Source organism: Vanessa cardui, chromosome 29, assembly GCF_905220365.1.
Source record: "Vanessa cardui chromosome 29, ilVanCard2.1, whole genome shotgun sequence".
Taxonomy (NCBI): Eukaryota; Metazoa; Arthropoda; class Insecta; order Lepidoptera; family Nymphalidae; genus Vanessa; species Vanessa cardui.
The window spans coordinates 91,063-117,655 of record NC_061151.1 but is presented as its reverse complement, the minus strand read 5'-3'; the positions used below and the strand labels follow the sequence as shown (position 1 = coordinate 117,655).

General features: G+C 33.3%; 1 protein-coding gene across 1 annotated transcript in view; it reads left to right on the top strand.

Moving 5' to 3' along the window:
• Positions 1–314: 314 nt before the first annotated feature.
• Positions 315–26,593, top strand: part of LOC124541836 (fatty acyl-CoA reductase wat-like) — a 49,071-nt gene continuing 22,792 nt past the window's right edge. Inside the window, exons 1-3 of the mRNA XM_047119744.1 lie at positions 315–438; positions 16,501–16,696; positions 19,740–20,001. Of these exons, the coding sequence (XP_046975700.1) occupies positions 16,505–16,696; positions 19,740–20,001 (454 nt within the window). The 5' untranslated portion in view covers positions 315–438; positions 16,501–16,504. The remainder of the gene's footprint in view (positions 439–16,500; positions 16,697–19,739; positions 20,002–26,593) is intronic.

Here is a 26,593-nt window from a genome sequence, read left to right as displayed (position 1 = left end):
TAAATAAATTCTAAAGGTTAAATAAAAATAATCATTTTTCTACCTTATAATACTGAAAACATTTCCTTACAATTAAATTGTTATTTAAGGTTGTGTTTCAGTTTGAACGGTGGGTGATCCAGTGTAACAAAGTTCACGACATCATATCTTGGTTCTCAAATGAACGGAACATTTCTGAGTATTGCTGTTAGTATAGAATAAACGAGAAGAATAATTGATATAGCGTAGCATTTCGTATTGATTAAATGTTTCCGTAATATATTTTATAAATATTAAACTCGTAAACGCAACCCCGAACGATTAATATGTATGTAAAGCGACCGGCGTTTGTGCCCGTGTCTGACTCGTCAGTATTAGAAATACGGGGCGGTGTGTCGGTCGCGCTCAGAACTACATGCTGCAGACATTTGAAATCGTGCCCAAGACAATATAATACAAGTGAGTCTGCTTTATTAAACATATTGGAAAAAATTTGGAAATTTATAAAAAATATATTTGTTTTTTAAAGTAAATTCACGCACTTATTAATTAAATTAAATAAATTATTATTGTAATAACTGTCATTTTGGATTTGAAGTAATATTTTATTATTTTATTTGATTTTGTATTGATGGTAATGAGCACTGTTAAACGCTAAGTTTAAATTCAACGCTTTATTTATAATTTAAAAAAATTTAAATGTAACGGTACAAATTAATTGATTATTATAGTATATATTTAATCTAGTATTAATGTAATATATTATAACGTGTTCAATAAATATATTTTTTTGGAATATTGTTCGTGGCAATTAATTTGCCGATACAGAGGTTAACGAACTTTTCAGCTATTTAGAAAAAAAACCTATTTTATAATAAATTTACTATTTGACATATTACGGTCTTCCATAGGGATGTAAAGGCTTATTTCAAATCAAATAAAAAGAATCTTTATTCAAGTAGGCTCATAAAAGCACATTTGAATCGCCATGTAACCCCTTGGAATTAAATTTAACGACCACCGGATCAAAAAGTAGATTCTACCAAGAACCGGCAATAAACTCAGTAGCTACTTCTCCACCATTGTTATTACACAGTATGTCAGTAAACAACAATTTATTTTTTAAATATATATTACTAAGTCCAAGCTTTTTTATCTTTAATAATAATAAATAATAATTTTATTGTATATACAAAATAATGAGCTTTAAATTTTTTAAATTAAATTTCATTTATTGTACTGGAGTTTTCCACCAACCCGCATTGGAACAGCGTGGTGGAATATGTTCCGAACCTTCGCCTCAAAGGGAGAGGAGGCCTTAGCCCAGCAGTGGGAAATTTACAGGCTGTTGTTGTTGTCGTTGTACTCGAGTCATGTGGCGTATTAATATAGAATATAGTTAGCATATTCGTATGTAATAATTCGCACCGGAACAGTTAGCGTGCTGTGCTCTATTGACAGGTCGTTTTAATAATTCATCCTCACTATAATCTTAACGGTACCAGCACCGAAATCTTCAACTCGATAAAAAATGTATCTACTGTTTGTTTCCGGCTATTCTCGGTAGAATCTACATTCGTAACCGGTTTCGTTTAACTAGTTTTTTGTGATTTTGGTAATCACACGCACAATCTTATAAAAATTTGTAAGCTTTTGAAATGAGTGGTGATTCCGTGGTATGTGGTTTGTTAAGGCTTTGTGCTGATGGTATTAACGCATGCATAACCCCATTGTATAAAGTATAGAGTCCTTACTTACGAAAACCCAGGTTTTGACTTGGAGTGACGATATTCTTCTAGGCCATCCCGGGACCTCGCCATGACTCTATTCTCTATTCTATAATATATTTCTATGATATATTGTCGTTGGTGAACCATTGTAACTTACCTTTATCGCTAGCTTTGAATTATTAAGTAATTAATTTACTAAATAAAGATATCTTAGAACTTTTACATAGAATCCTGTGTTATTATATAGAAATCGCTTTTCACTTTATGTGTAATTCTTATAAGTAACAACAACGTCACTGGGCGGATGGGCAAGTCGTAGGCTCTTGAAGATGTATTATGGTTCTAAATCATATACCCAGTAGAGAATGTGTAGTTTGCGCGATTTAGGAATGTTACGTTTTGAATAAGTGGATAGTGGTTTATCATATGAAATAAGGCGTCAGTGGTTAGGCATAATAAGTATCCTACGAACTCGTTGCAGTTCAAACTTGCTTCATGCCAAATCAACAAATTTGATTAATGTGCAACAGCCAAACGGACCGAGTTATTTTGGCATTTTTAATATTAGTATAGAATATAGTACGCTATGTATGTATGAGGATGTTACTGTGAATACTGTATTCTGACAATGCATATATTTATTCTTATTTTATTATATACACGACGAAAAGTCAAAGTTCCAACATAACATTGAAGGCAATGTTATTTTAAAAATAATTTCACAAGCAGTTGCCTTATTTAATATATTTATTGTTTACATTAATGTACATGATATTATACAAATAGTGCTAACCTAAAACTGCGAACGTTTGAAAACGACCTCTGCTTCCGCGCGTGATCTTTTTTGCTTAGGCTCACAGAATCCATAACAATTCAAAACATTATAATAATGATTTTATGAAGGTTTTAGCTTACTTTACTTTATAAAATAACCTTGAATTTTGTATAATTGATTTGTTTATGTATTTCTCATATACCACCCGATATTACCCATCGATGGATTCGTTCAATAAAAAAAATCAAAATATACTTTATTCAAATAGGCTTTTACAAGCACTTTTAAGTCATTTAACAACTATATCAAGTAAAGCTAACGCCGGTTCGGAATGTAGGTTCTACAATGAAGAACCGGCAAGAAACTAGTAGTTACATTTTCACCATTTGAAATTATTAATTTAACATGACTGATGTTAGCAACAATTATACATGCTTGTAGTTTATCCTGACTGCAAGTCCACAATTATTAATTCCACGCTTTTTATCCTCTGCATAATCTTGTACTGATACATTGGTAGGAGAAGCATTATGCCTTCTATACCAATGTATTTTTTACAAACACAGGGAAATCCCATTGACATTAATAACCTAATTAGTTTATAAGTTATGTTATTTAAGAGGCGGAAAGTAATAATCAAGTTTCCGACTCCGCGGAATTAATAAATCAAAGTCTAAATCAAGGGGCAAAGTTTCTTTAGTAAAAAAAATAACTTTATAACTTTATGAATCTTAATCGTTTGATAAATTAACATTAATGAATAAGGTTTACTGCTTAATGTTTATGATAAACGAGCTTGGTGTTCCTATTTATTGACATTCAAGCAGAATATATCATCACATACTGTAAAACAAAGTCGCTTACCGCTGTCTGTCCCTATGTATGCTCAGATCTTTAGAATAACGCAAAAGATTTTTTGTAATAGGTTTGATTCGAGAGGAAGGTTTTTGTATATCATACATGGACAATTTAGTAAAGAAGCACTGATAATTTAGACGTTCTCTACTATATACGGAATATATATTCAAAAATATCCAGTGTTTAATCGTTTTTAATAAATCAGAAGAAAAAAATTGAATTTTATTGATATTTTTTTTCTAAATAAATTTTTGAAGTTGCTGTTTTGACAGATTTTGAAAAAAAACGTGATAACTCAAAAATGGTTCACTTTTGGGTGATGCATATGGGGGTTAAAATGATTGCAAATGGTCACCCCTATCACCTAACGGATGTATGTCGAATTACCAATAACCCTGAATAAATAGTGTTAGCCGATTTTTGTCCCAGTGATTGGGGGACGAAAGTGCAGTGTCCCCCAATCGATGCACAAAATCGATTATGTTTATGACGTCAATTTATTCATTGCTTCGCAAATGCCCCCTGTCTTATTAAGTAAAACATTTTATAACCTCTAATCATACATGTGGAATTTTACGCAGGTTTCCTTACGATGTTTTCCTTAACCATTAAACACAAAAAAATCTTGAAACTCAGTGAAACTTGTAAAATACAGCTCGTTGTGCTACTCGGCCTTTGAAGTATTAGTAATAAACTAATTAATTATAATTACATTTATCAAGAAGTGCTGCTGTAACTGCAGTTTGTAATCTCTCGTCTCTCGAATTCTCACGGACTTTCCGGTCGTTAGAACAATCGATCTCAATTATAGACAACTTCTGGTTATTGGGTCACGTCGTTAGTTATGAGTATTCCTTCCGACCAGAAGTGAAAATGACTTAATAATAATACACAAATGACATTATTATCAACTAGCTGTGCCCGGGAATTGAATTTAAATTTAACAAAAAAAAAACCTAATTGTAGCCTAAGTTACTCCCTATTATATAAGTTATCTGCCAGTGAAAGTCCCGTCAAAATAGGTCCAGCCGTTCCAGAGATTAGCCGGAACAAACAGACAGGCAGACAGACCGACAAAAATTGTAAAAAATGTTATTTTGTATATGTATATGTTACCTTGTATAAATACATATACATTGAGTAAAAATAGTGCTATATTAATATTACAAACAGACACTACAATTTTATATAAAAATAATTACATTAAATGTATAATTATTAGTACTAATATAAAAACAAACGAAAACAACATTATATGATTCAAAAATGTGTGTCCGAAGCATTAAAAATTCGCGCCAAAAAGTAGGTCAAGCCTAGGTGACAGGTGATCACGTGTTTTTTTTTTTAATTTGTTAAGGTACAAGATATTTCAACTTTAATTTTTTTTGTATTCTAAATAAATGCTCATTAAATATCAGGGAATTAAATAGGCAATAATGTAATTAAAATTATCCTTAATATTTTTTCCGATATTTTTTATCGTAAACTTTAAATTATTATATAGGATCTACATTCTACACCTAAAAAAATAAAAAGTAGGTAGGTAATTTATCATATCATTATCACGCTAGTCGTAGGTACTCATTATAGTGATGATTTGTGCGGTTCACGCAAAAATTATTTATGAGATTGTTATGGAATTTTAGTTTAGTCTATATGACTGTTATTATGAATCTGTTAATCTTTAATACATTGATTTCGTTTATTCTAAAACTCGATTAATTGTAATCGTTTTTCAGTGAAATTGAAACAAAAACAAACAAAACTTTAAAAGAAATCCTGTTCGGCCATTGGTCAAAATTCCACCATAATCATTATTTTGTTTTCTACTCTTACATAAATGTTTTAACGGTTTTGTCCCATTCTATTTTATATCCTCTATATATTTAAATAATGTTTATTTTTCGTGTGCGTCAATTACGTGAACAATATTTAACGTATGACGTATTAAACTATGATCAATCCACGTGGAATCGTCTGTAAATATTATATGTACCTAATACTTAACGCAATTTTTTTTAGTTGAGTTTTTTTTACAGCGAATATATTTGTAAAGACAAAATAGTTATATAAATATTTTATAAATATATATAACACAAAGATCTTTAAACGCACAGCCCAAACCACTTCACGGATTGGGCTGAAATTTGGCATGCAGGTAGATGTTATGACGTAGGCATCCGCTATCCACCCCTACAGATGAAAATAGGGGATGAAAGTTTGTATAAATCTTCTAAGAGTTTCGACTGATTGAACTGTAATTAAAGATTGGAGTTACTATGATATATTATTTGGAGGATAAGATCACATAATATAAAATAAGTGGAAACATTTATGTATCTATATATATAAGATACTCCAAGAAAAGACAGACTACTTTTTTTGCCTAAAACAAGACAACCAAAGCTAAAACGCAAACGTAGCCGCAGGCGACTACTAGTATATATAACATAGTTTCTCGAATATTGTGACGTGCGAAGCTGTGTTTGTGCTTTTTAATGCAGGTTCAACAGCTGACATTGACTTTAGTTCCCCGGGCAGAAGCGTCAACGCGAAAAATAAAAACAAACCGCTATCGACATGGGTTTTTTAACAAATGACTTAAATAAATACAAATAATGACCAGTGCTCCTTAATGTATGAGCACGTGTTGTTTAAATATAAAATAATGTTCGAGAAACGTGTGCCGTTCTATTATTATTAATTATTAACAAACAGCCTTGTGGCCTCGCTTACTATTAATCCCATATATTAATAACGCACTGAGTATAAAAAAAAAAATAATTTATATTTAAAAAAAAATTATTCATTGTACAAGTAAAATATTTAATCAAAATAGCTTAATTAGTTTAATTAAAATAAAGTAATAAAAAAACACATTGTTTTAATAAAAACTTTATGGAATGTCCTTTTAATTTTAAATTTATATTCGAGAAAGATATTTTTTGTTTCTAAATATATGATTAAGAACGAACTTATCAGTTAAGATGTCACTTCAAATCTTATTCTGAAGTTAGTTTAAAATTTCTTAAATACATAATGTATGTTTAGTACGACACAACTTAGATGTAGCATTCGCAAATTCAATAAAATCGATTACTGCCGATTCACACAACCAATAGAAATAGCTCCCTATCGCGCCATTCGACGCTATGCGTCGCTATAGATTCTCGCGTCAGTGACGTGTCAAATTAACGAATATATTAGGTCATATGATATTACAAGTTATTACGTTTGTGTAAAGATCGTATTCACATAAGAAATAAATATTGATAATGTGGATGGCGTACTTAATTCGGATGTGATCGGTTTTACGAATTTTGCCGATGCTACATCTGAGTTGTGTCGTACTGTACACCATACATACGATTGACGACCGCGGTCGAGTAGTGTGTACACAAGAGTACACAAGAGTCAATTTAGAAAAAGTTTATTAGTTTCCAATGTAGTCTCCTGGGTGTTTGTGGTATCGTTACTTCTGATTTTCCCTAATACAAGTGCTCTAGCTACTTACATTGGGATCAGAGTAATGTATGTGATGTTGTCAAATATTAAATAAATAAAAATATACATACATCTGAAGCGCCAATACGGTTTTGGGCCTAGCAATGTAAAAGTCGCAATATCGGTCCTGACCTCTTGGGCCCTTGTCCCCACTCCTAACACAAGTGATAAGCCCAAAAGAAGGGGGTAAATTAGAATATTTGTACGTTCTTAAATTATTTAGGGAATTGCTACTATTCTTTTTTTAACGCGCTTTTATTAGCTTAACTTGTAACTAACAATATATGTAACAAAATCGTAAGTTGCGTCGTACCATTTGGTTATTTACTGTTAAACTCTTTCAACAGAAACGGTATGAACTTGACTTTGGACCTCGTTTATTATTCCTACAATGCGTTAAATAAATTAATTTATTCACATAAATGTCGCTAGGGCGATATAAAAACATAATTTGAATATGTTTATGGAAAGCAGTTGTAACTGCGTAAATACACGGCGGATAATAATTAATCACTACATAAGTTTTTTTTAAAAAATACAATGTAGGTCGACTGGCAAAGACCACCCAATGAAAGCAATTATTTAATTATTAGTCATTGCCCGCGGTTTCGCTCGCGTTTTAGGGATGTCATGTGTTAGGCGATAAATAGCCTATTTCCTACCTTGGAGCATAAGTTTGCTTTTTTATGGTATAGGCTGGCGGACGAGCATATGGGCCACCTGATGGTAAGTGGTCACCATGACCCATAGACAATAACGCTGTAAGAAATATTACCTATTCCTTACATCGTCAATGCGCCACCAACCTTAGGAACTAAGATGTTGTCCCTTGTGCCTGTAGTTACACTGGCTTATTCACCCTTCAGACCGGAACACAGCAATACTGAGTACTGTTATTTGGCGGTAGAATAACTGATGAGTGGGTGGTACCTACCCAGACGTGCTAGCACAAAGCCCTACCACCAAGTAAAGCTTCACACAAAATTTCATCAAATTCGGTTTAGTAGTTTGGTCGTAAAAGAGCGACAGACAAACAGAGTTACTTTCACATTTATAACATTAGTATAGATAGATAAACGCTTTTTGTAATATTAAAATAACCCTTTTTTACTCAATGCATATGCATTTATACACGGTACATATACCAAAATAACATTTTTTATAATTTTTGTCTGTTTGTCCCGGCTAATCTTTTTTGATTATCTTATTAGATTTTACTTCCACTGGCAGATAACTGATATAATAGGGAGTCACTTAGGCTAAAATAATATATTTTTTTGTTATATTCAAAGGCGTACAAGGTCGCGGGCACAGCTCTATTATAAATAAGGACATATTAATCAAGATCAGATTATTATAGTGCACATAGCAGAGCTTTTAGCAAATCGTAAGGAATACGTAAATGTACTAGATTTGGTATAATGTCGTTACTGTTTCTTCTGTCTAAGTGTCGCTGTGCTAGTTATTGTTATGTCAGCGATAACTATAATAACGGCCGCCATTCCGAGCCGACCACACACGACGCATACAAAATGTTAGAACATTAAGAATATATAACGCGCTGTGTTGTGTCGTATCGGTGATCAGGTGCAGTAATTACGTCTCACCAAATTAGATAAAATGATCTTTTTGCAGTCTTTTTATTTGGTGGTAGGGCTTCGTGCTCGTCTAGGTTGTACCAAAACCCACCAATGTTTGTATTATGACCCTGTTTGAAGGATGAGTGTGCCAATATAAGGAAAGGCACATGGCACATGACACGAGATCCAATATTGGTGTCGTATTGGTGATATGGGGAATGGTTAATGTAAGATACATTAAGATACAGTACCATTGTCTAAGGAAACGGTAACTACTTACTATCAGGCGCCTCATTTGTATGTCTCCTTGTCAATTAGAAAAAATAAAAAAAAAGATAAAACTAAAGTGAAAAAATACAATTATTATTAGTAACAGTTTTCGTACAGCGTTGCATTTGTTACATGTGTAAAAAAACACATAAAACTGTCACACTGTAGTCGTGGAAGTCACTGTAGTAGTAAGATGCGCCCACAGCACTTCTATAAGATAGACTCATTACATATATATACTCTTAACAGCGTCTAAATGTCTAGCAGCTGTAATAAGGGTTGTTTATTCCCCCAGATTGCAATCACGGCGTACGACGGGTTTCTTTGTGTGGTTTCTCTGCGCAAACATGTCCCTCAGTTGGGATTAAAGTGTAACAATCTGTGTTTGATATAAAACCGGTCCAATAGCTGCTATTTAAAGTTCCAGCCGAGCGCTTTGCAACAACACGGTGTCTATATTTAATTGATAGCGAGATAATTGACTTAAACATTATTCAACGTTGGTTTTTTAATTATTAAGTTACTAGCGAAACGTCCCGGCTTCGCACGGGTAAAATACTGTTACTAAATATACTACAGAATTTAATTTACGACATCACATTAGAAACTTTTAAAATTAACAGTGTTTATTTACTATATTGTCCATGTATTATATACAAACACCTTCCTCTTGAATCACTCTATCATATTAAAACAAACCGCATCAAAATCCGTTGCGTAATTTCAAAGATCTAAGCATACACAGGGACAGACAGCGGTAAGCGACTTTATTTCATACTATGTAATGATAATGACATTTCAAGACACTGCTTACGTATATAAGAGTTGAGTTGTCTCAGTGGATACAGACCGAAGGAGGATCAAACGCGGGAAAGCGATTTTGTGATTCATCGCGCGCATGCTGATCCTAAAATTTCCATTGCATGATTACATATTAAGTCAATGACCGTTTTTTTGCTGGTAGTATAAGGTTATTAAAGACTTTAAAGATGATTTAATTAGGAATATAACCTTTAGGTCATAAAATGATCGTTTCAAAAATCCGTAATTTATCATTGTAAATCATTTTGTCCCTCGGAGTTTCTTGCGCCCACGCTATGGTTAATATTTCTAATGGCGTCTATGGGTGGTGACTTAGCATCGAAATCAAAATATTCTTTATTTTAGTAGGCTTTTACAAGCACTTTTTTTAAGGAATTTATTATATTTATTAACATAAGAATTAATAACATTAAATGATTAAATATACATAAATATGACATTACTTTATAGCGCTTTTGAATCATTTAACAATTATATTAAGTGAAGTTACCACACACAGATTCCGAATGTAGATTCTACAGAGAAGAACCGGTAAGAAAGTCAGTAGTTAGGTACTCCATTTCATATTCGGACCCATTCTAAGTCCAGCTAATAATAGTATAAAAATCTTGCTCTCAAAATAGGAGCCTTAACTTTGTTTTCATAAGGATTTTATTAAAAAATTACATAAAATTATACTTTATGGTCGCCGTGCGCAGTCAGCGCACATGTAATTATAAGGATAATGATCCTGACCCCAGATGATGACCCCTGATGCTGACAATCTGTGTCAATGTCAGAGCATGCGATCAGTGTTCCCCGCTGCACTTAAGTCTGTGATTTCATTACCGTTTTCGCTTTCCTGTCAGATCTCACTACGTAACTTACTCGGGAATTGTTACCTTACGATAACACGCCATTTTATTGAATCCTTTAGATTTTGTAATAATTATAGGTAGCTAGTCATCGGCTGCAGTTTATTCCACATTTCCAGGTTTCGTGGTTGGTGGTACAAGCAAAAATATAGTGTTGTATGTTACCCTGAGGTTCAAGATTGTGGATGAAGCAATAATTATAGGTTTCATCAAAAGGTTTAGTGATTTCCTCATGAAAGAGCAACAGACAGACAGTCAGACAGAGTGAATTTATGACATTAATTAATATTTCACATTTATAATATTAACTATACTATCGCATATCACTTTCGATCTCGATCGCGTTTTGTGGTGAGTTTGTTCTTCGGGTGTAGCTCTGAACGTGTAACTAGCTTGTAGTTTTTAACAAGACGATAAAAAAGACATATAAACAAACAATGGCATTCGGTCCTAGGCGAGGCGTCTTTTACGGCGTCGCGTACAATAGACACTGTATTTCATCATTGTCATTTTGAATGGGAAATAGCGGGGTAGAGCAGCGATAACACATTTGTTAGGACACGTGAATCTAAAATCTTAAACGAAGATAGCGTATTCTAACCCTGTGCAACACATATTTTATATTGACTGGAATGAATTTGCACAATTAACTTACATCACGTAAAACACACTCGTCTACAAGAAAATATCGAGTGTAACTATATAACTACCAATATTATTTTTGTTAAGTTTGCAACAAAAACAACAGCCTGTAGATTTCCCCATGGTGGGCTAAGACCTGTCCCTTTGAGGAAAAGGTTTGGAACATATTCCACCACGCTGTTCCAATGCGGGTTGGTGGATTGACATGTGGCAGAATTTCGATGAAATTAGACACATGCAGGTTCCCTCACGATGTTTTCCTTCACCGCCGAGTATGAGATGAATTATAAACACAAATTAAGCACATGAATAATGAGTGATGCTTGTTTGGGTTTGAATCCGCAATCATCGGTTAAGATGCACGCGTTCTAACCACTGCAATCTCGGCTCTTCTCTTTATAAATATACAAGATGTATCAAAATAAGAATAATAAAGCCATTATAACTGTAGCTTGTGTTGAGATCGGTCTATTGACTTGCAAATTATTTTGTACGCATTAAGTTAGGTCATGTATAAATAAGTCTAATCATACTTCCGGGCGTTTTAATATATATGAATAGTCTTAATAAAAATGATAATGATAATAGTGTAAATAATGCAAGTTAAAGGGTTTGATTTGTTTGGATTTTGTAAATATTTTCAATATATTAATAAAATTTAATTATCTTTTTGTTAACAAATGATGTCTTGAGTGTTTCAGGAAATGATTGCGCTAAAAACGTTTTCGCTTAACCCTTATCGTACTCCACTAAATAACTCATTTTGAAATTACTATTAAAGACACGATTTAAGGTACATACTTATCGACATGTATGATGTTACTAATTAATAACTTCTGGGCATAATAACACACACAATGAAAACTCTTTCAATTAGTATGTAATGTATCATAGACCCAATACATTTCAAAATGGCGTCACAAATTATTTTACCCGCCATTGGAAATATCAAGATAGTCAGTCTGCTTCTACTTAATCCAAAATAACTGTAAAGGGGCTTTAACAATACTCAGATACGAATTAAAGATAGTCATTGTAAAAATCACGTCGGATTGAAGAAAGTAATAAAAAAGCAATAGAAAATGTATTTCCTTATTGAATCGAAAAAACCTTAATTAAAAGTATAAGCCCCGCCCTATTGCTTCCTGCGTATGTAGATTTGGTTCATATTTTGCCCAGGGGATCAGAAAACAGTGGAAAATTCTATCGGAATATTGGTTTGCAGACAAATTAATAGTTTCACATAATGTGTTTAGTGACAAATGTCTTATATAATTAATACAACGCAGTGCATTTATATAAACCGGTATGTCAAAGAAGGATCGAGATGTAATAAATTATTTTATAAAATAAATTAGACGCATAGCGGCAAATATTTTTGGCCTTTAAGTCCAAACAAGCAGACCACAGCGAAGGTCATACAATAACGGTATCGTTTTATAACGGGCTTAATATTAATAATATATAAATAATAATACAACACGTCACTGTATGCAGAAACACAATCTTTACATAGTATGAAACAAAGTCGCTTACCGCTGTCTGTCCCTATGTATGCTTAGATCTTAAATAATAAGTAAGAAAAGAGTGATTCAAGAGGTAGGTTTTTGTATATAATACATGGACAATAGTATAGTAGAGATTCACTGATAATTTTATAAGTGTCTCGTGTGATATCCAAAATAGACATATTGTAAACGCTGGTTGAACCTTATCTATTACTATCATATTGCAACAATGGAAAGCAGGGGCGGGACGTTAGTTATTAATATATAAAGTTAGCAGTATTTAGAGAGCTACAAAAAAGTACAATTTAAATTGAGATAATATTACAATTATATTTATAACATGTGATCAGGGCTGGGATTAACATTTATTCATAAAAAAATTCTAACTTCCTTAAATCTATTTTGCTATCACACCGCTATTAAATTTATGATCAAATCAAATCAAAATACTTTTTTCGAGTAATTTTTTACAAGGACTTATCGTTATTTAACAAATATTAAGTGAAGCTACCGCCGGTTTGGAAAGTAGATTGTACCGAGAAGAACCGCCAACAAACGCAGTAGTTACTCCTTTTCAACATTTAAAAATTCAGTCATGACAGTGATTTCCAATTATATATGTATGTATGTATGTATGGAATATAGATATGATACAATACGATACTCGGCGGTACCTATCCAGATTAAATTTTGTATAGTTGTTTTGTGTAATAAAACAATTTTATTAAACAAAAGTTAATTAACAGGTAGTTATGCTAAAATATTAACCTTTGTTTAGAGGCAAAGATGAAACAGTTTAGTGGATTTTCCTCGTCTGCTTTTACCGATATTCATATTGTTTTTATTCGGTAGCTTTTGACATTTTCGAAATGACTCAAGGAAAATAATGTTTCGAATTTTCAATATTTATGATAGCGGTCAGAATCTGCTAGGATGCTCCTGGAGTTTTACTCCATAGCTGTTATTAATAAATAATGTCAAAACCAAAGGAAAATGGTACAATGGGACTAGCGTGCCTGTGTAGGACAAAATTCTCAAAATAAAATAATATTAAAAAAAATAATGGTTACTGTCGATTTTCGCCGAAGCGAGTCTAGCCGAGTTTGTTAATAGAAATAGCAATAAAAGGTCGCAGTTGTAACCTTCGTGCTCCAATGCCACAGCACTGACCTCACAAACCGGCCCGGACCGGTTCGACCGGTGACAGATTAGTTGAATTTTTATTTCGCGATCCACGTGTTATTTCCGGTACTCGATCCAACTCATCCGGGGACAAGTAAGCTAATATCATATAATAAGGAAACATAAATTTTCCACTATATTTTTAATGCATGCGGCGATTGCAACAATTAGGCAAATAATAGATAGGTAGACTGCCTAATGGGCCACTTGATCACATATCGATCACGCCTACCCATTGATATAGGAAATTTAAGAAATATTAATCATTCCTTACATCGCCAATTCGCTACCAACCTTGGGAACTAGGATGGTATGTCCCTTGTGCCTGTAGACATGGTAAAATGTGCAAAGAGGCACCCTGACAGTTTTGCACGGGGCTCTGCCAACACAACACAGATCACATATATACAGGACTAACACAGGCTTTGCTTTAATTAAAATACAAAATACATTTTTGTACGTATCTTATATATATAATACTTATAAATAAAGACATTATATAATACACATAATTAACCTATTTTTATTTAAAATACAAAACACAAATTAAAAATCTATTAAGACCCTTTTCTTGCTATAAATGTTTTAATGTCATATCTAACGACTTTAATTTACATTTTACTTATGTAGGTTTGGTATATGGCACAAGTACGTACTACTTTACATAATATACGTACTGATATTAATTTAGTTAAATACATAGGTACAAAGATATATGTCTTCGTAATTGAATCCGTTGTTTATTAGCACTGTATTTGTATGAAAATGTGTTTTGAAATGATGATTTCAAAATACTCCAGAGTGAGGTATTTGAAATACAAATATTAAATACTTGTATTATAATCTAAAGGATTAAAGTGTATTGCAAGTAACTCAAATACAGCCCAGTCAAATATATCTAAATACATATGTATATATAATCATTGTACATGTAGGTTCATACTTAGTGAAATACTTTGTATGTAACCTACTCATTTGTTGGTTGAATTTTGTGCGAGCTCGTTTGGGTACGCAGCAAACATCTCATCGCAGATACCGCTAAACTGTACTTGGTATTGTTTTACTCCGGTTTGAAGGTTAACAAGCTTATAAAAGTTATAAGAGCAATACAGAAATAAAAATATATACATATTTTATTTTTAAAATATTTAGTTATAATTAGAACTGAGACAGCAGAAGTTCATGCCCTTATCAAATGTATTTTTTTACAAATCAGTTACCAAAACAAATTATCGAATGACACAGTAACTTAGGTTCCGCTGATAAAGCATTAAATTCTATTGCTAACATAATCGAGCTAACATAACTAGGTTGTAATTAACTCTGATCCCAATGTAAGCAGCTATGGCACTTGTGTTATGGAAAATCAGAAGTAACGACGGCACCACAAATACTCAGATCCGAGACAACGTAGAAAACTAATGAACTTTTTCTACATCGATCGAAATGGCGTACCCATGATAACCTATGTACACACTACTCGACCACGGAGGTCGTCGAAATATAGGTTTTGTTTGTTAGGCATTTGGGGACACTATTGTGGATTAGTTAACGAACTGCGACAAATCCCTTTATTGCTTAATAATTTTCATATATTAGTAGTAGTGTAATATATAAACAAATGGTTTATCCTAATATAGTAGGAGGTCCTTTATATATGTACCTACCTGTATTGAGTTGATGACTTGTGATGGAAGTGTTTAAAAGAAAGAAAAGAATAATGCTTTTTTTTGTACACGCATATGCAAAATTTAGTTTTACTTAGTAATATTAGTAATATTTTTAAATAAGTATAGAATAATGTATATTTATATATGTGTGTAGGTAATTTTATCGTTAACATAATTACGTTTTCTTAGATAATAATAAAACGTTGGTTCTTTTTATATTCGCTGTGGATTAAAAAAGAGTAATTATAATAATTCTAGTAATCTTTATATCTCCACAAATTATTTTTTATGAATTTTTTATTTCCGTTGCGTGAATCATACCGTAACGACACATAAGTCTTACTAAAGATAATTAATTAATTTAAACGTTATGTTTAATAAATTCAGAACGATTGATTCAGAATCAACTTCAAAAATTCAAATTACACTTTATTCAAGTAGGATATTTACAAGGACTTTTGAATAGTCATTTAATAACTATATTTAGTGAAGCTACCACCGGTTCGGGATGTAGATTCTATCGAGAACCGGCAAGAAACTCTGTAGTTACTCTTTTTCATAATATATCCTGCCTGGAAGTCAACAAGTATTAATTCCACGCTTTTTATCGTCTGTATAATCTTTTATTGAATAATATGTTTTCTTTACCGGTGTATTTTTACAATGATTTGAACTTATGAATCGGCAAAGTTTAATTTCGAGCAATCGTGTGCGAGCTTTTAGTATCCTTCCGACGTAACTAACCCCGGGTCAACGACCTATCCGATATCAAGTTACAAAACAAATGTGGAGGATGATTTCATGTAACATTTGTGCAAGTTAAATTACTTTTACACTTTTTTGTGGAACAAATAAGTAGCCCCAGTTTCGCCTCTAAGTTCTAAGTTACGAAATTATTAATTATAAAATATAGTAGATGTGAAAAAAAGGAAAAATTAGCGGATTTTTTGGCGGTTCTTCCCGGTAGAATCTACAGCCCGAACCGGTAGTAGCTTAACATTAACACGATTCTCTAAAATGACGATTCAAAAGTGCTTTTAACAGCAGAAACGAATCAAGAGTCATTTGAAAGACTTTGAGTTATTATATGATATCAATTTAGACAACCGTAACACTTTTATTGCAGAAAGATGAACTTCTCCTTAGAAGAGTCGCCGCTGGCGCGAACAGACCTGACCAGAGACAAGATCTCCAAGTGGGTGGAAGGCCAGCGCCGGGGCGAGAACATCGACCTGGACGTCTACGGGAAGCCCTCGGACAAGCAGCTGAAGGAGCTGGAGAATGTCAGGAAGCTCAGCAAGGAACTGCAGGATAACTTACACGTATGTCATGATTATAACAACTTATATATGATTAGTAATCGCCCGCGGCGTAGCTTGCGTTTTAGGGTGTTGGTTATCACGTGTTAGGCAAAAAGTAGCCTATCTCCTTTCTTGGAGTTTAAGTTTACTTTCATACCAAATTTCATTAAATTCGGTACAGCGGTTTGGTCTTGAAAGAGTCACGGACCGACAGAGTTACTTTCACATTTATAATATTAATATAGATTTGGAGTTGGTTGTATTCATATAATCGAATTTCAAAGTTATTATTGGAATTTCGGAAGTAAAAGCAGGTAGTTGTAATGAGTTTACTACCATGTGGACATGCTGAAGTTTTAGAAATAAATCTGTAGCTCAGGCTACCCGCTGTTCCTAGTCCATTGTATAAATGATTGTTTACGCAATATTTGTTAAAAAATAGCCGAACCGAGATGGCCCAGTGGTTTGAAAAGGTGCATTTTAACCGATGATTGCGGGTTCAAATCCAGGCAAGAACAACTGAATATTTATGTGCTCTTAATTTCAATGAAATTTGTGGATCAGCGTGGTGAATAAGGTCCAATCCATATTCCAAAAGAGAGGAGGCCTTAGTCTAGAATTTTGTGCACAAAATACACACAGTATGATACATGATACATATGTATACATACAGTATGATCCATTGATATACATTTAAGTGGAATAGTGTTGTATTATAAATATCGTTGCTATCTGTAGTGTATATAGTACGTAGCAAAATTATAACAAAGTCACATAAAATATTTAATCTAAGATTTGTTTCATTACTTATTTTTATAATAGTGACTCTACATCTACTTATTTACACAAATGTATTGTAAAAAATAAAATAAACAAAATAAGTACCATTAAATGTGTTCACCTCGCAGCGTATGATTCAAGATCATTAATTAAAAAAAATGTAGATGTTTTACCCGCAAGGTTGAAATTTAGTCGAATATGAGGTGAGATCCGAGTTATGATTCGGATATTCGCACCTTCGAGGTCGTTACCGCTTTTTTTTCGTTGCAGTAAAAAATAGTTTGTCCCCTTAATTGTATGTTATTATTAATACGTTGGTTGCGGCAGCATTTTTTTTTCCATTCCTGCGATACGGGGCGTTTAAGACCTCGTATGGAAACTATCGGGATACCAGTACGGAGTCGTATTAGAACTCGCTCCGCATTGTTAAACGCATTTTTTATTGCGTACGTTTTCAAAGGCTTCCCATTTAAGTTAAAATTCAGTCAGACATTGACATTATGCCTTTATACGCGGTTTTGCTCGTATAGAATATTAATATAATTACAAAGTAACTTGAAATATTACGTTGATGATTGGTATACAAAGAGGTCTTACCTCATTGTTTTCAAAAAAGTAGCGTTTGTGAACCAAATTCCATTTAAACCGGGTCTAGTAGTTTTGGCGTGGAAGCGGGACAGACAGACAGATACTTTCTCATTATATTATATTACTATGGATTTTAACGTATTGTTTTAAATTATTTATAAATAGAATTATGACCATAATCGTTTTTGATTTACAAATGTTTTAAATATAAAATTATATATTTATAATTAACTTTGCAAGACATGCGTCAAGAAACAAAATTCGGTATCTTGACAAAATAAACAAGGAAACAAGATTACGACAATAATGCCAACTATTGTTTACGGAGTGATTCGTGCAGTTAGCAGATCAGATTCGTTTGAGGCTATTGACGTTCCTATTCTTGTATAACTCGCATTGTCGTCTTCATCGCTTGGTCACGACGTTGAACATGGCCAGTCTCAAGGGAGACCAGCTAAAAATGTAGGAAACTTGCGCTAACAATGGTCCACTCTCTATTAACAAATCAGATACAATAAACAGCTTTAATAGGAAAGAGACCAGGATTAATAGTACGTACGCGCGTTGTTTCCTAAGCATTTCCTGTGTGCATTTCGAACTTCCAGACCGAAGGCGACCACTGACGAACCAACTGGATATGGCGGTATTTTTAATTCTATACCGTCTAACCGATCATTATGATATTTGGGAAAGGTTGATGATAGACGTTTGAGAACAGAAAAGTAATTTATAGAGGTGTTGCCAGTAAAATACACTGCCGGTCTTTAGGTAAATTTATTTATAACAATAACATAATTATGTTTGTGTAGAATTTAGTTTGCAACCTAGTAATAATGTGCTAATGTCTTTTTAAAGCAACAATGTCAGAAATATTAGGTTGGTACACAAATGTGTGCAAATCCAGGTGCATTCTTACAAACCGCTGCGGTAACAGAGTATTTAAGTGCTTAAATATGTTTATTTTGATTAAGGGCATAACATCTTAGGTGGTGCATTCGTGTGGCAGGGACTGGTTACTATTTCTTACAGCCCATTGTCTATATCCGTTGTTGACCACGTACAATCAGATGGTTCATTTGCTCGTCCGGAATTGTATTTCAAGTAAAAACCAAACCAGATCCATAAGGAAGTCAATAATTGTTTACATAACTAATTAACGTATACATTAGTGAGTTACCTGACCAGTGGCGGAAAGCGACCTTGGCTTGTAATTTAAATGAGATGTCAATTATGGCTTGACATTGAAATTTACCTAAATCAGCCAACCAGCCTGGCCTAAATAATCTTTTGTGGAATGTGTTTGCCAAATAGAATGAACTTGACAAACACCTTCACACATTTCTAATTCGGCGACCGGTGATTATTTAGCATTATCGAGCTCTTGGTTTCTCGATTACTCGGTACCGTATTTTCCAGGGGGGATGTTTCGAGGAAATTATTTGGATTAATCCCTGCTGTTATATTTCACCTTCGAACCACGTGCCAAAATTATTTTGTAGGAACTAAACCTTCGTTTATTGCTTTTTCTATAATAATACATCGTATACATAGGAATCGACAAAAAAACTCGCCTTATTCCATTCCATTTATAATATTGGTATGATATAGTCGTGTACTTTAAAATATGCCTTAATAATGAATATTCATGTATTTAAAGCTTCAAATATATTCATAGATAAATGTGTAATATTTCCAGGACTTGGAAAATTCGGTTCGCATAGCGGAAATCGAAAACCAAGCCATGAATCCCACCGCACCCATCCTGGACTCCTCGGAGGACCACGAGTTCGTCTCCGCGAACCAGCTCGACGACTACTACGCGCAAGAGGACCAAGTAGATGCTAGGGAGGCAGAGAAGCAGAGACTCACGAAGGGTAAAGCGAACAAAACCGATATCCAGAGGTTCTATAAGGACCAGTGTGTGTTTTTGACGGGGGGGACCGGGTTCCTGGGCAAAGGTGAGTGTTTGCTGGTGGCGGGTTTTTTTTCGTTAGAGTTTATTACACATATATTTACAAGTTGAATATATACTTATTGGGTAGATTTATACGAAAAAATCAGTTTTTATAGTCGTTATAACTGCCTGTGGTTGGACTTTTAAGGCTCATGTTGGGTCCGTTACATTTTCGTGTTGTTCCGTCAATAAATTCTCATTAGAAGTTAGGAAGTATATACTCAGGTAATAAAAAAACGAGCCGGGTTCTATTATATAGTTTCATTATCTATAAAGACGAGCAGAAAAAGCATCAGATTCTACCAATGGGGTTCCGTTTAACCCTTAAGGTACTGAGCCCTAAAAATTAGATGAAGCGATATTTTAACGAAATTTTATTATATTAATTTATAATTATATTTTATATTCGATCTTAATGTTTCGTGCGTTCGTTTGTTTTATATAACCTGAGGCCTTGTATATCTCATATAATTATACAAGGAAAAAATAAAACAATTATAATGATACTAGCGATCAATTTATTCGTCGACTGAGAAAAGAACGCGACGCACTTTGTTCAGAGCAATTTTTATTGCACGCATTATTTACTAAATATCTCGATATGTAGATCATATATCTGCCTCTAAATTTCGCACAGCTCGGCTATAGCCTCCAGTTTCCATCACCGTTGCTGGTTGGTGGATTAATACGCAGAATGTTGTTGTAATTAGCCCCATCCTCATGACGATATCCGTAGACCACTGGGCCATCCCGGTTCATTTTATTTTAATGACAAAACAAATCTGTATCCGCCTCGGAAGCGGCCATATCGCTTACTACCTGGGACTAGAACGCTGAATCTTGATCTAAGATTCAAATATAAACAAGCAATCCTGAAATTTTATATCCTTAAATTATCTTTCGTATATTAATCTCAAGGAAAGAAAGTACCCACTATTTATTTATATTTATATATTTATTTATGTCGGCTCAGCCACAGTGAAACAGTCCAATTACATAAGTGTCAAGCCTTTAATTACCAAACTTTCCTTCTTGGTTAACTTTCTTCTGTTACTTTCTAAATGTATCAGTGGCGTAGCTATCAGGCAGGCGTACCAGGTCTAATAGACAACTAAAACAACACCTCATACACATATGAAGCTAGATATTCTAATATTCTAAAAGTAATAATATGCGTAGAGGATAAGGATTATTAGTTATTCGTCATTTGCCTTCGCGCACACTAAGAAACAGTTATATATTTTTTTTACAAAATATAATAAGATAATGTTCATTTTAAAATATTTGGTCAGGTACCCGCTTTTTTTTCAATCCCATTGCATGTTTGGGGGCACGTCCGTGCAGCTATATTATTGATTTTATAAACGACAATTCATTTAGCTTCAATTTCATATAGCGCCTCGTCGAAACGAAGAAAAGGTAACCTATATGACTATATGTAATAAGAAAATATGTTTTAATGAATTGTTATTAGAAGTGAGACAGGGTAACCAATACTTTTACATTTTGGCTCATGTTGATTTCAATTTATAAGAATACAGTGATACAATAGAAAAAAGTAATGTTTATATATCTTGCGTGTTTTGTTTTTCTTGCATGTTGTTGTTTGTGTGTGTATTGAGTGCTTATGTATTGTTTTTGAGGTAAGTTCATTTTTTATTATTTTATATTTGCTTTTGTTTTTCATTTGTGGTTTTACGCTCGCATGGACTTTGCATTTGATTGATATTGTTTTATTTGATTTTAAAAGTTTTTTTGTGACGTGATAAAAGTATACTATGTGTTGTTCCAAAGAAATCATCATTTTGGTTTTCACCGTGTATCTGGTGATGTCTGAATATTATATGACATCACTTACTTAGAAGTATAATTACACTTATACAACGACATAGCTAGCGATACCGTAGGCTTTATTTATATAATTATTTGCTATTAACTGTAAAATCTTCTCAAAAACGCGATGTATTAGCTGATATAAGCTTAATGTACTTATTTTGTTTTATAGTTCTTTCAAATAGGGAACCTAATCACAAATTTATTAGATGAAACCGCAGCTTCGCCCCGGTGAAAAAAAAACCTAAACAAATACGTTTATCGTCTATTAATAGTTTACTGTGGATAGATTTATAGGGTAAGCACGAAGCCTAGCTATTAAAAACAAAAAAAAATATAACATTAGTAACACCATTTGATAGTGACTTAGTTTCTTAGTAATTATTCTTCGCAGCAGACAGCCCTCCAATGTTTATTGTACGTAAATAACACTTGCATAATTACAACTCATATGAGTTTCCTTTTGTGAAGAACATTGTTGTTTATTTAAGAAAATAGCGATTACGTCAACGTGCAAACACTCCAATACGATTCGAATGAAATTAATGAAGTTATTTGTCGTGCGTTTTAGATGCAGAGAGTTTCAACTCACAGAATAACTTAAGTTTGACTTGGTGGAATTACGCTAGCCCATCTGGGTACCGTCACTTATAATGTATTCCACTAATAAGGATCAATTTTTGTATTGATGTGTAGTTGGAAGGGTTATTTGGCCAGAGTAATTCAAGGTACAAAATTTAAGAAATTATTAAATGTTTAGTAGTGTATGTAGTTCTTGATGGGTGATGACCACTCGCAATTCAGTGGCCTAAAACCTCTTTGTACTGATTCTATATAATAAATGGACTTATTCTTACGATCTATAGATATATACGATACACTACTTTCTAATTAGGAAGTATTACATAACACTAAATGATTTGCACCGGCTCTCTTCCCTGTCCCCCCGATCTCGGATGCGGAGTCCTTCTATATTACATTAGCAGGTGTGCAAATGTGCCACTTGATCGTAACTACTAAAAATATTTAGCATTCCTTACAATTCGGCAAACTTGGGAACTAAGATGTCCCTTGCAGCTCTAGTACCACAAGCTCACTAGATGTACAAGAACACAAAAATATTATGATTACTAACTATCGCTGATCGGTAGAATACCTAATGATATAGCCCTCCCATCAAGAAGAGGCAGCGTTGTATAATAATGATGTATATCTTGGCTGCAAGTCAGCATAATTTGCATAATTATAATTATGATTCTGAAAAGCAACGACCTCTACGAGCTGCTATATGTATCCCGATAATAAATAACACGCCGCTGTCAGTAGCCAGTTAATCAGTATTATGTATTTAAAACTTGCATGGAATATTTTATTCGAGCGCTTAGGTGAGTTTACGAGATAACTAAAATGGGCTGTTTGACAATACGAATAATAAAGTGTCAATTATTATTATCAGTATATATGATGAGTTTAGAAATGGTTATTTCTTAACGAAAGTTGAAAGGAATACTTCATTTATTCAAAAATCCATAAATAAAGATACACTATTTTAAACGTTTGTCACGTGACACAAAACGCTCCTGATTGGTCGGGCTTATGATGAAGTCACTTGCTTGTTAACCTTGATTGCCCACTTTATGTACCACCGATTAAAATACAGGCAAGTGCCGTCACCAACCCCATTGCAGCGCCGTATTGTCCAAGTAGCGTTTTCGCGTGATATTTAAATATATAATTTTAATGATATTTTCGGCAAATATGTACTAGAAATAAAAAAGCAACTTTTACTGGGTTCCTTAACTTCTACTAAATAATATAAAATGGATTTAATAAAACCAGTCAAATAGTCTATTACAGCTAAATCTCGTTCTAAAATTGTACTGAGGCGTTGGTTCAATTAATAGTTACTGTTGACATCAAAATAATAGAAAAACAAGAAAAACTAATGATTGATGACTTACATAATGACAACATATAAATAAAGTCTCTCTGTAAGTCTCGTGAACAAGAAATTCGTTGATAATGTCGAAATATCGAATTTCAATGGGTTAAAATAAAAAAACACGTTAACTATCCCGTAATAAATAACTGTAATAATATAAAATAAAGTCTCTTCCTTGTGTACACGGTAAACTCCAAAGTCTACACTCTACACTCTTACTAAAGGAGAGATTTATGAGGAAGGTATAAGTATATAATTCATTTAAGGTTTTAAATGCTTGCCATGTTGGTTGGTTTAATGGCTGTTAAATTTGTAGAAATACATGCCGGCTAATAGAAATGTATATAATAAACAAACAACAACAACAACAGCCTGTAAATTCCCACTGCTGGGCTAAAGACCTCCTCTCTCTTTGAGGAGATGGTTTGGAACATATTCTACCCCGCTGTTCCAATGCGGGTTTGTGGAATACATATGTAGCAGAATTTCTATGAAATTTGTCCCATGCAGGTTTCTTCACGATGTTTTCCTTCACCGCTGAGCACGAGATGAATTATAATAAAATTTTAACAAAAAGAAAAACCGACTTCAAACAAAACACTATTTTAAAACAAATAAAAATGCACTAAAAAGTAATAAAAATAATTGCATATTTAACATATTTTTGAGAGTCCTCCTAGGTAAAATGAAATGAAAAATATTAGACTACTTAAAAGTCGATTTACGATTATATAACGTAGTTATAGTTATTGTTATATTTGGAGCCGGTGTCAGCCAACCTATACTATATCCGCCGCAACCCGCAACCCGCAGGTTAAGATGCACGCGTTCTAACCACTAGGCCATCTCGAATCAACATTGTACATAATATTATGTTATAATTGTTATATGTAGATTCTTAATCTTCTCGTGTAGAACCGAGTTCAGTAGCTAGTATCTAATATTATTTGTTTTAAAATACGTACTATAATCTAATCAGTAATTAGTTTTTTCTCTGTGAACATAACAAGTATGTATTATATTCTTTTTTTATGTATTTATTTGTTTATAAGTTGATACATTAACAGCATTGATCGTTATCCACGTGTAATATTTATATTGTTTTTGTTGATTTAGCTGTTAATGGAATATTTTCAATTTTTTAAGTAAGTTTTTAAAAGGTGTCATATATTTGAAGTGGGTTTCGTTAATTTCCACAAAATACTGAACCCGTTCTTTTAACGAGTTGTTATGTGTTGTAAAGTTATTTATGTAGGTCCCATTTACATGTAATGGTCTTTTGTGAATAAATCTGCCCTGAAGATGTTCTTAGACATACAACACGAGATAGATCAGCGTTACAGATAAACCTATCACTGTCTTATCAGAAAATGTTCAAGGACGTAACCGCGCAAGGTCAATCTAGGACGATGCTTACGTTACTCAACGGAATATTAAAACTATTTATTGGAGTTTATGTACAATTTTCTTTAATATTTTTTATAATAGACTTGCTCGAATTTCGAAATCTAAATTAATATAAATCATTGTATATATTTTTTATATTTATATATTTATTTGTATTATTAAATGTATTAAAGAATTAAGTGTTATGTTATATGTAACAATTATTTAATTAATTTAACTAATCCTTAAATATGTAAAAAAAAGTTAACTGTACAAATTATTATTAATGCTTGGAATTGCAATTCCGGTCCTCTGCACAAAAATTAAACAAGTACCAGTGGAGGTATCAAGGCGAGCTGTTATACTTTTGAATGAAGCTATTTGGTCCAAGTGTTCTAACAGCATATATAACAATCGTTTGACCATATCATATTCGTTGCTGGCAATACATAGTATACTTTTGGTCCCGGGTTGTTGGTGGGATGCTCTGAGGCGCGACGTCGTCTAATGTGATCTTGTGTTGTGTCCGCAGATGGCAGGATAAGTCTGAAGGCGAGTCGCGTCATAGAGAAGGTCGTGCTCTGAATAATATCGCCATAAAAGTGGACCGCTCTCTGCTCTGCCTTGTGTATTTATTGCTAAATTGTATATTCAAGGTGATTGTTTAGATTTTAAATAAATATTTAATTAATATTGTTGTTGTTTTCTTTAAACCTCTACGTTTAAGGTATGTTTTTTGTGAGACATTTTGATGTGTTATATACTTATTAATTCATTTATGAGAACCGTAACCAATAATGTACATATAGATATATATAGTACTCATTGTCTCCGCTCGCCTTTTGAGAGGTTGATTATTATATGCTAGGCAAAATAGTAGCCTGTATGTCCTTCCTTAGAGTTCAAGTTTGTTTAACGATAAATTTCATCAAATTCGGTTCATCGGACGGACAGGCAGTTTTTAATTTATAATATTATTACCTATAGCCAATTTTTTTTTGTTTCAAAATCGCTTTTCGCGCTTCCCCCACGTGATGGCTGACTCCCCGGTTTCCTGAACGCCTAGTGCGCCCAGGTCCGCCGGGTTTACCCACTAAAAAACCAGCGCTACCCTCTCCGTCTTTCGGCGGACGCCACGGGATCGCTTACGCATGCTGCCGTGACAGTACCTATAGACCAACAACAAGAAGAAAAAAGCAAAATAAACATTTGATATCGAATTGACGCCATACGATTGGTTTCTGATTAATCGATCAATAATTTGATAAAATGTAATTAACATTATTTTATATGGCATAGTATTTAATACTGGCTACATGCCAGTATTAAATGACAATTGGACTTTAGCGGGGCGTTGTACCAAAAGACAGAGAGATTGGAGCATAATTGTAAAACGATAATATTATTTTGGCCATCCCGAACTACTGAAATTACA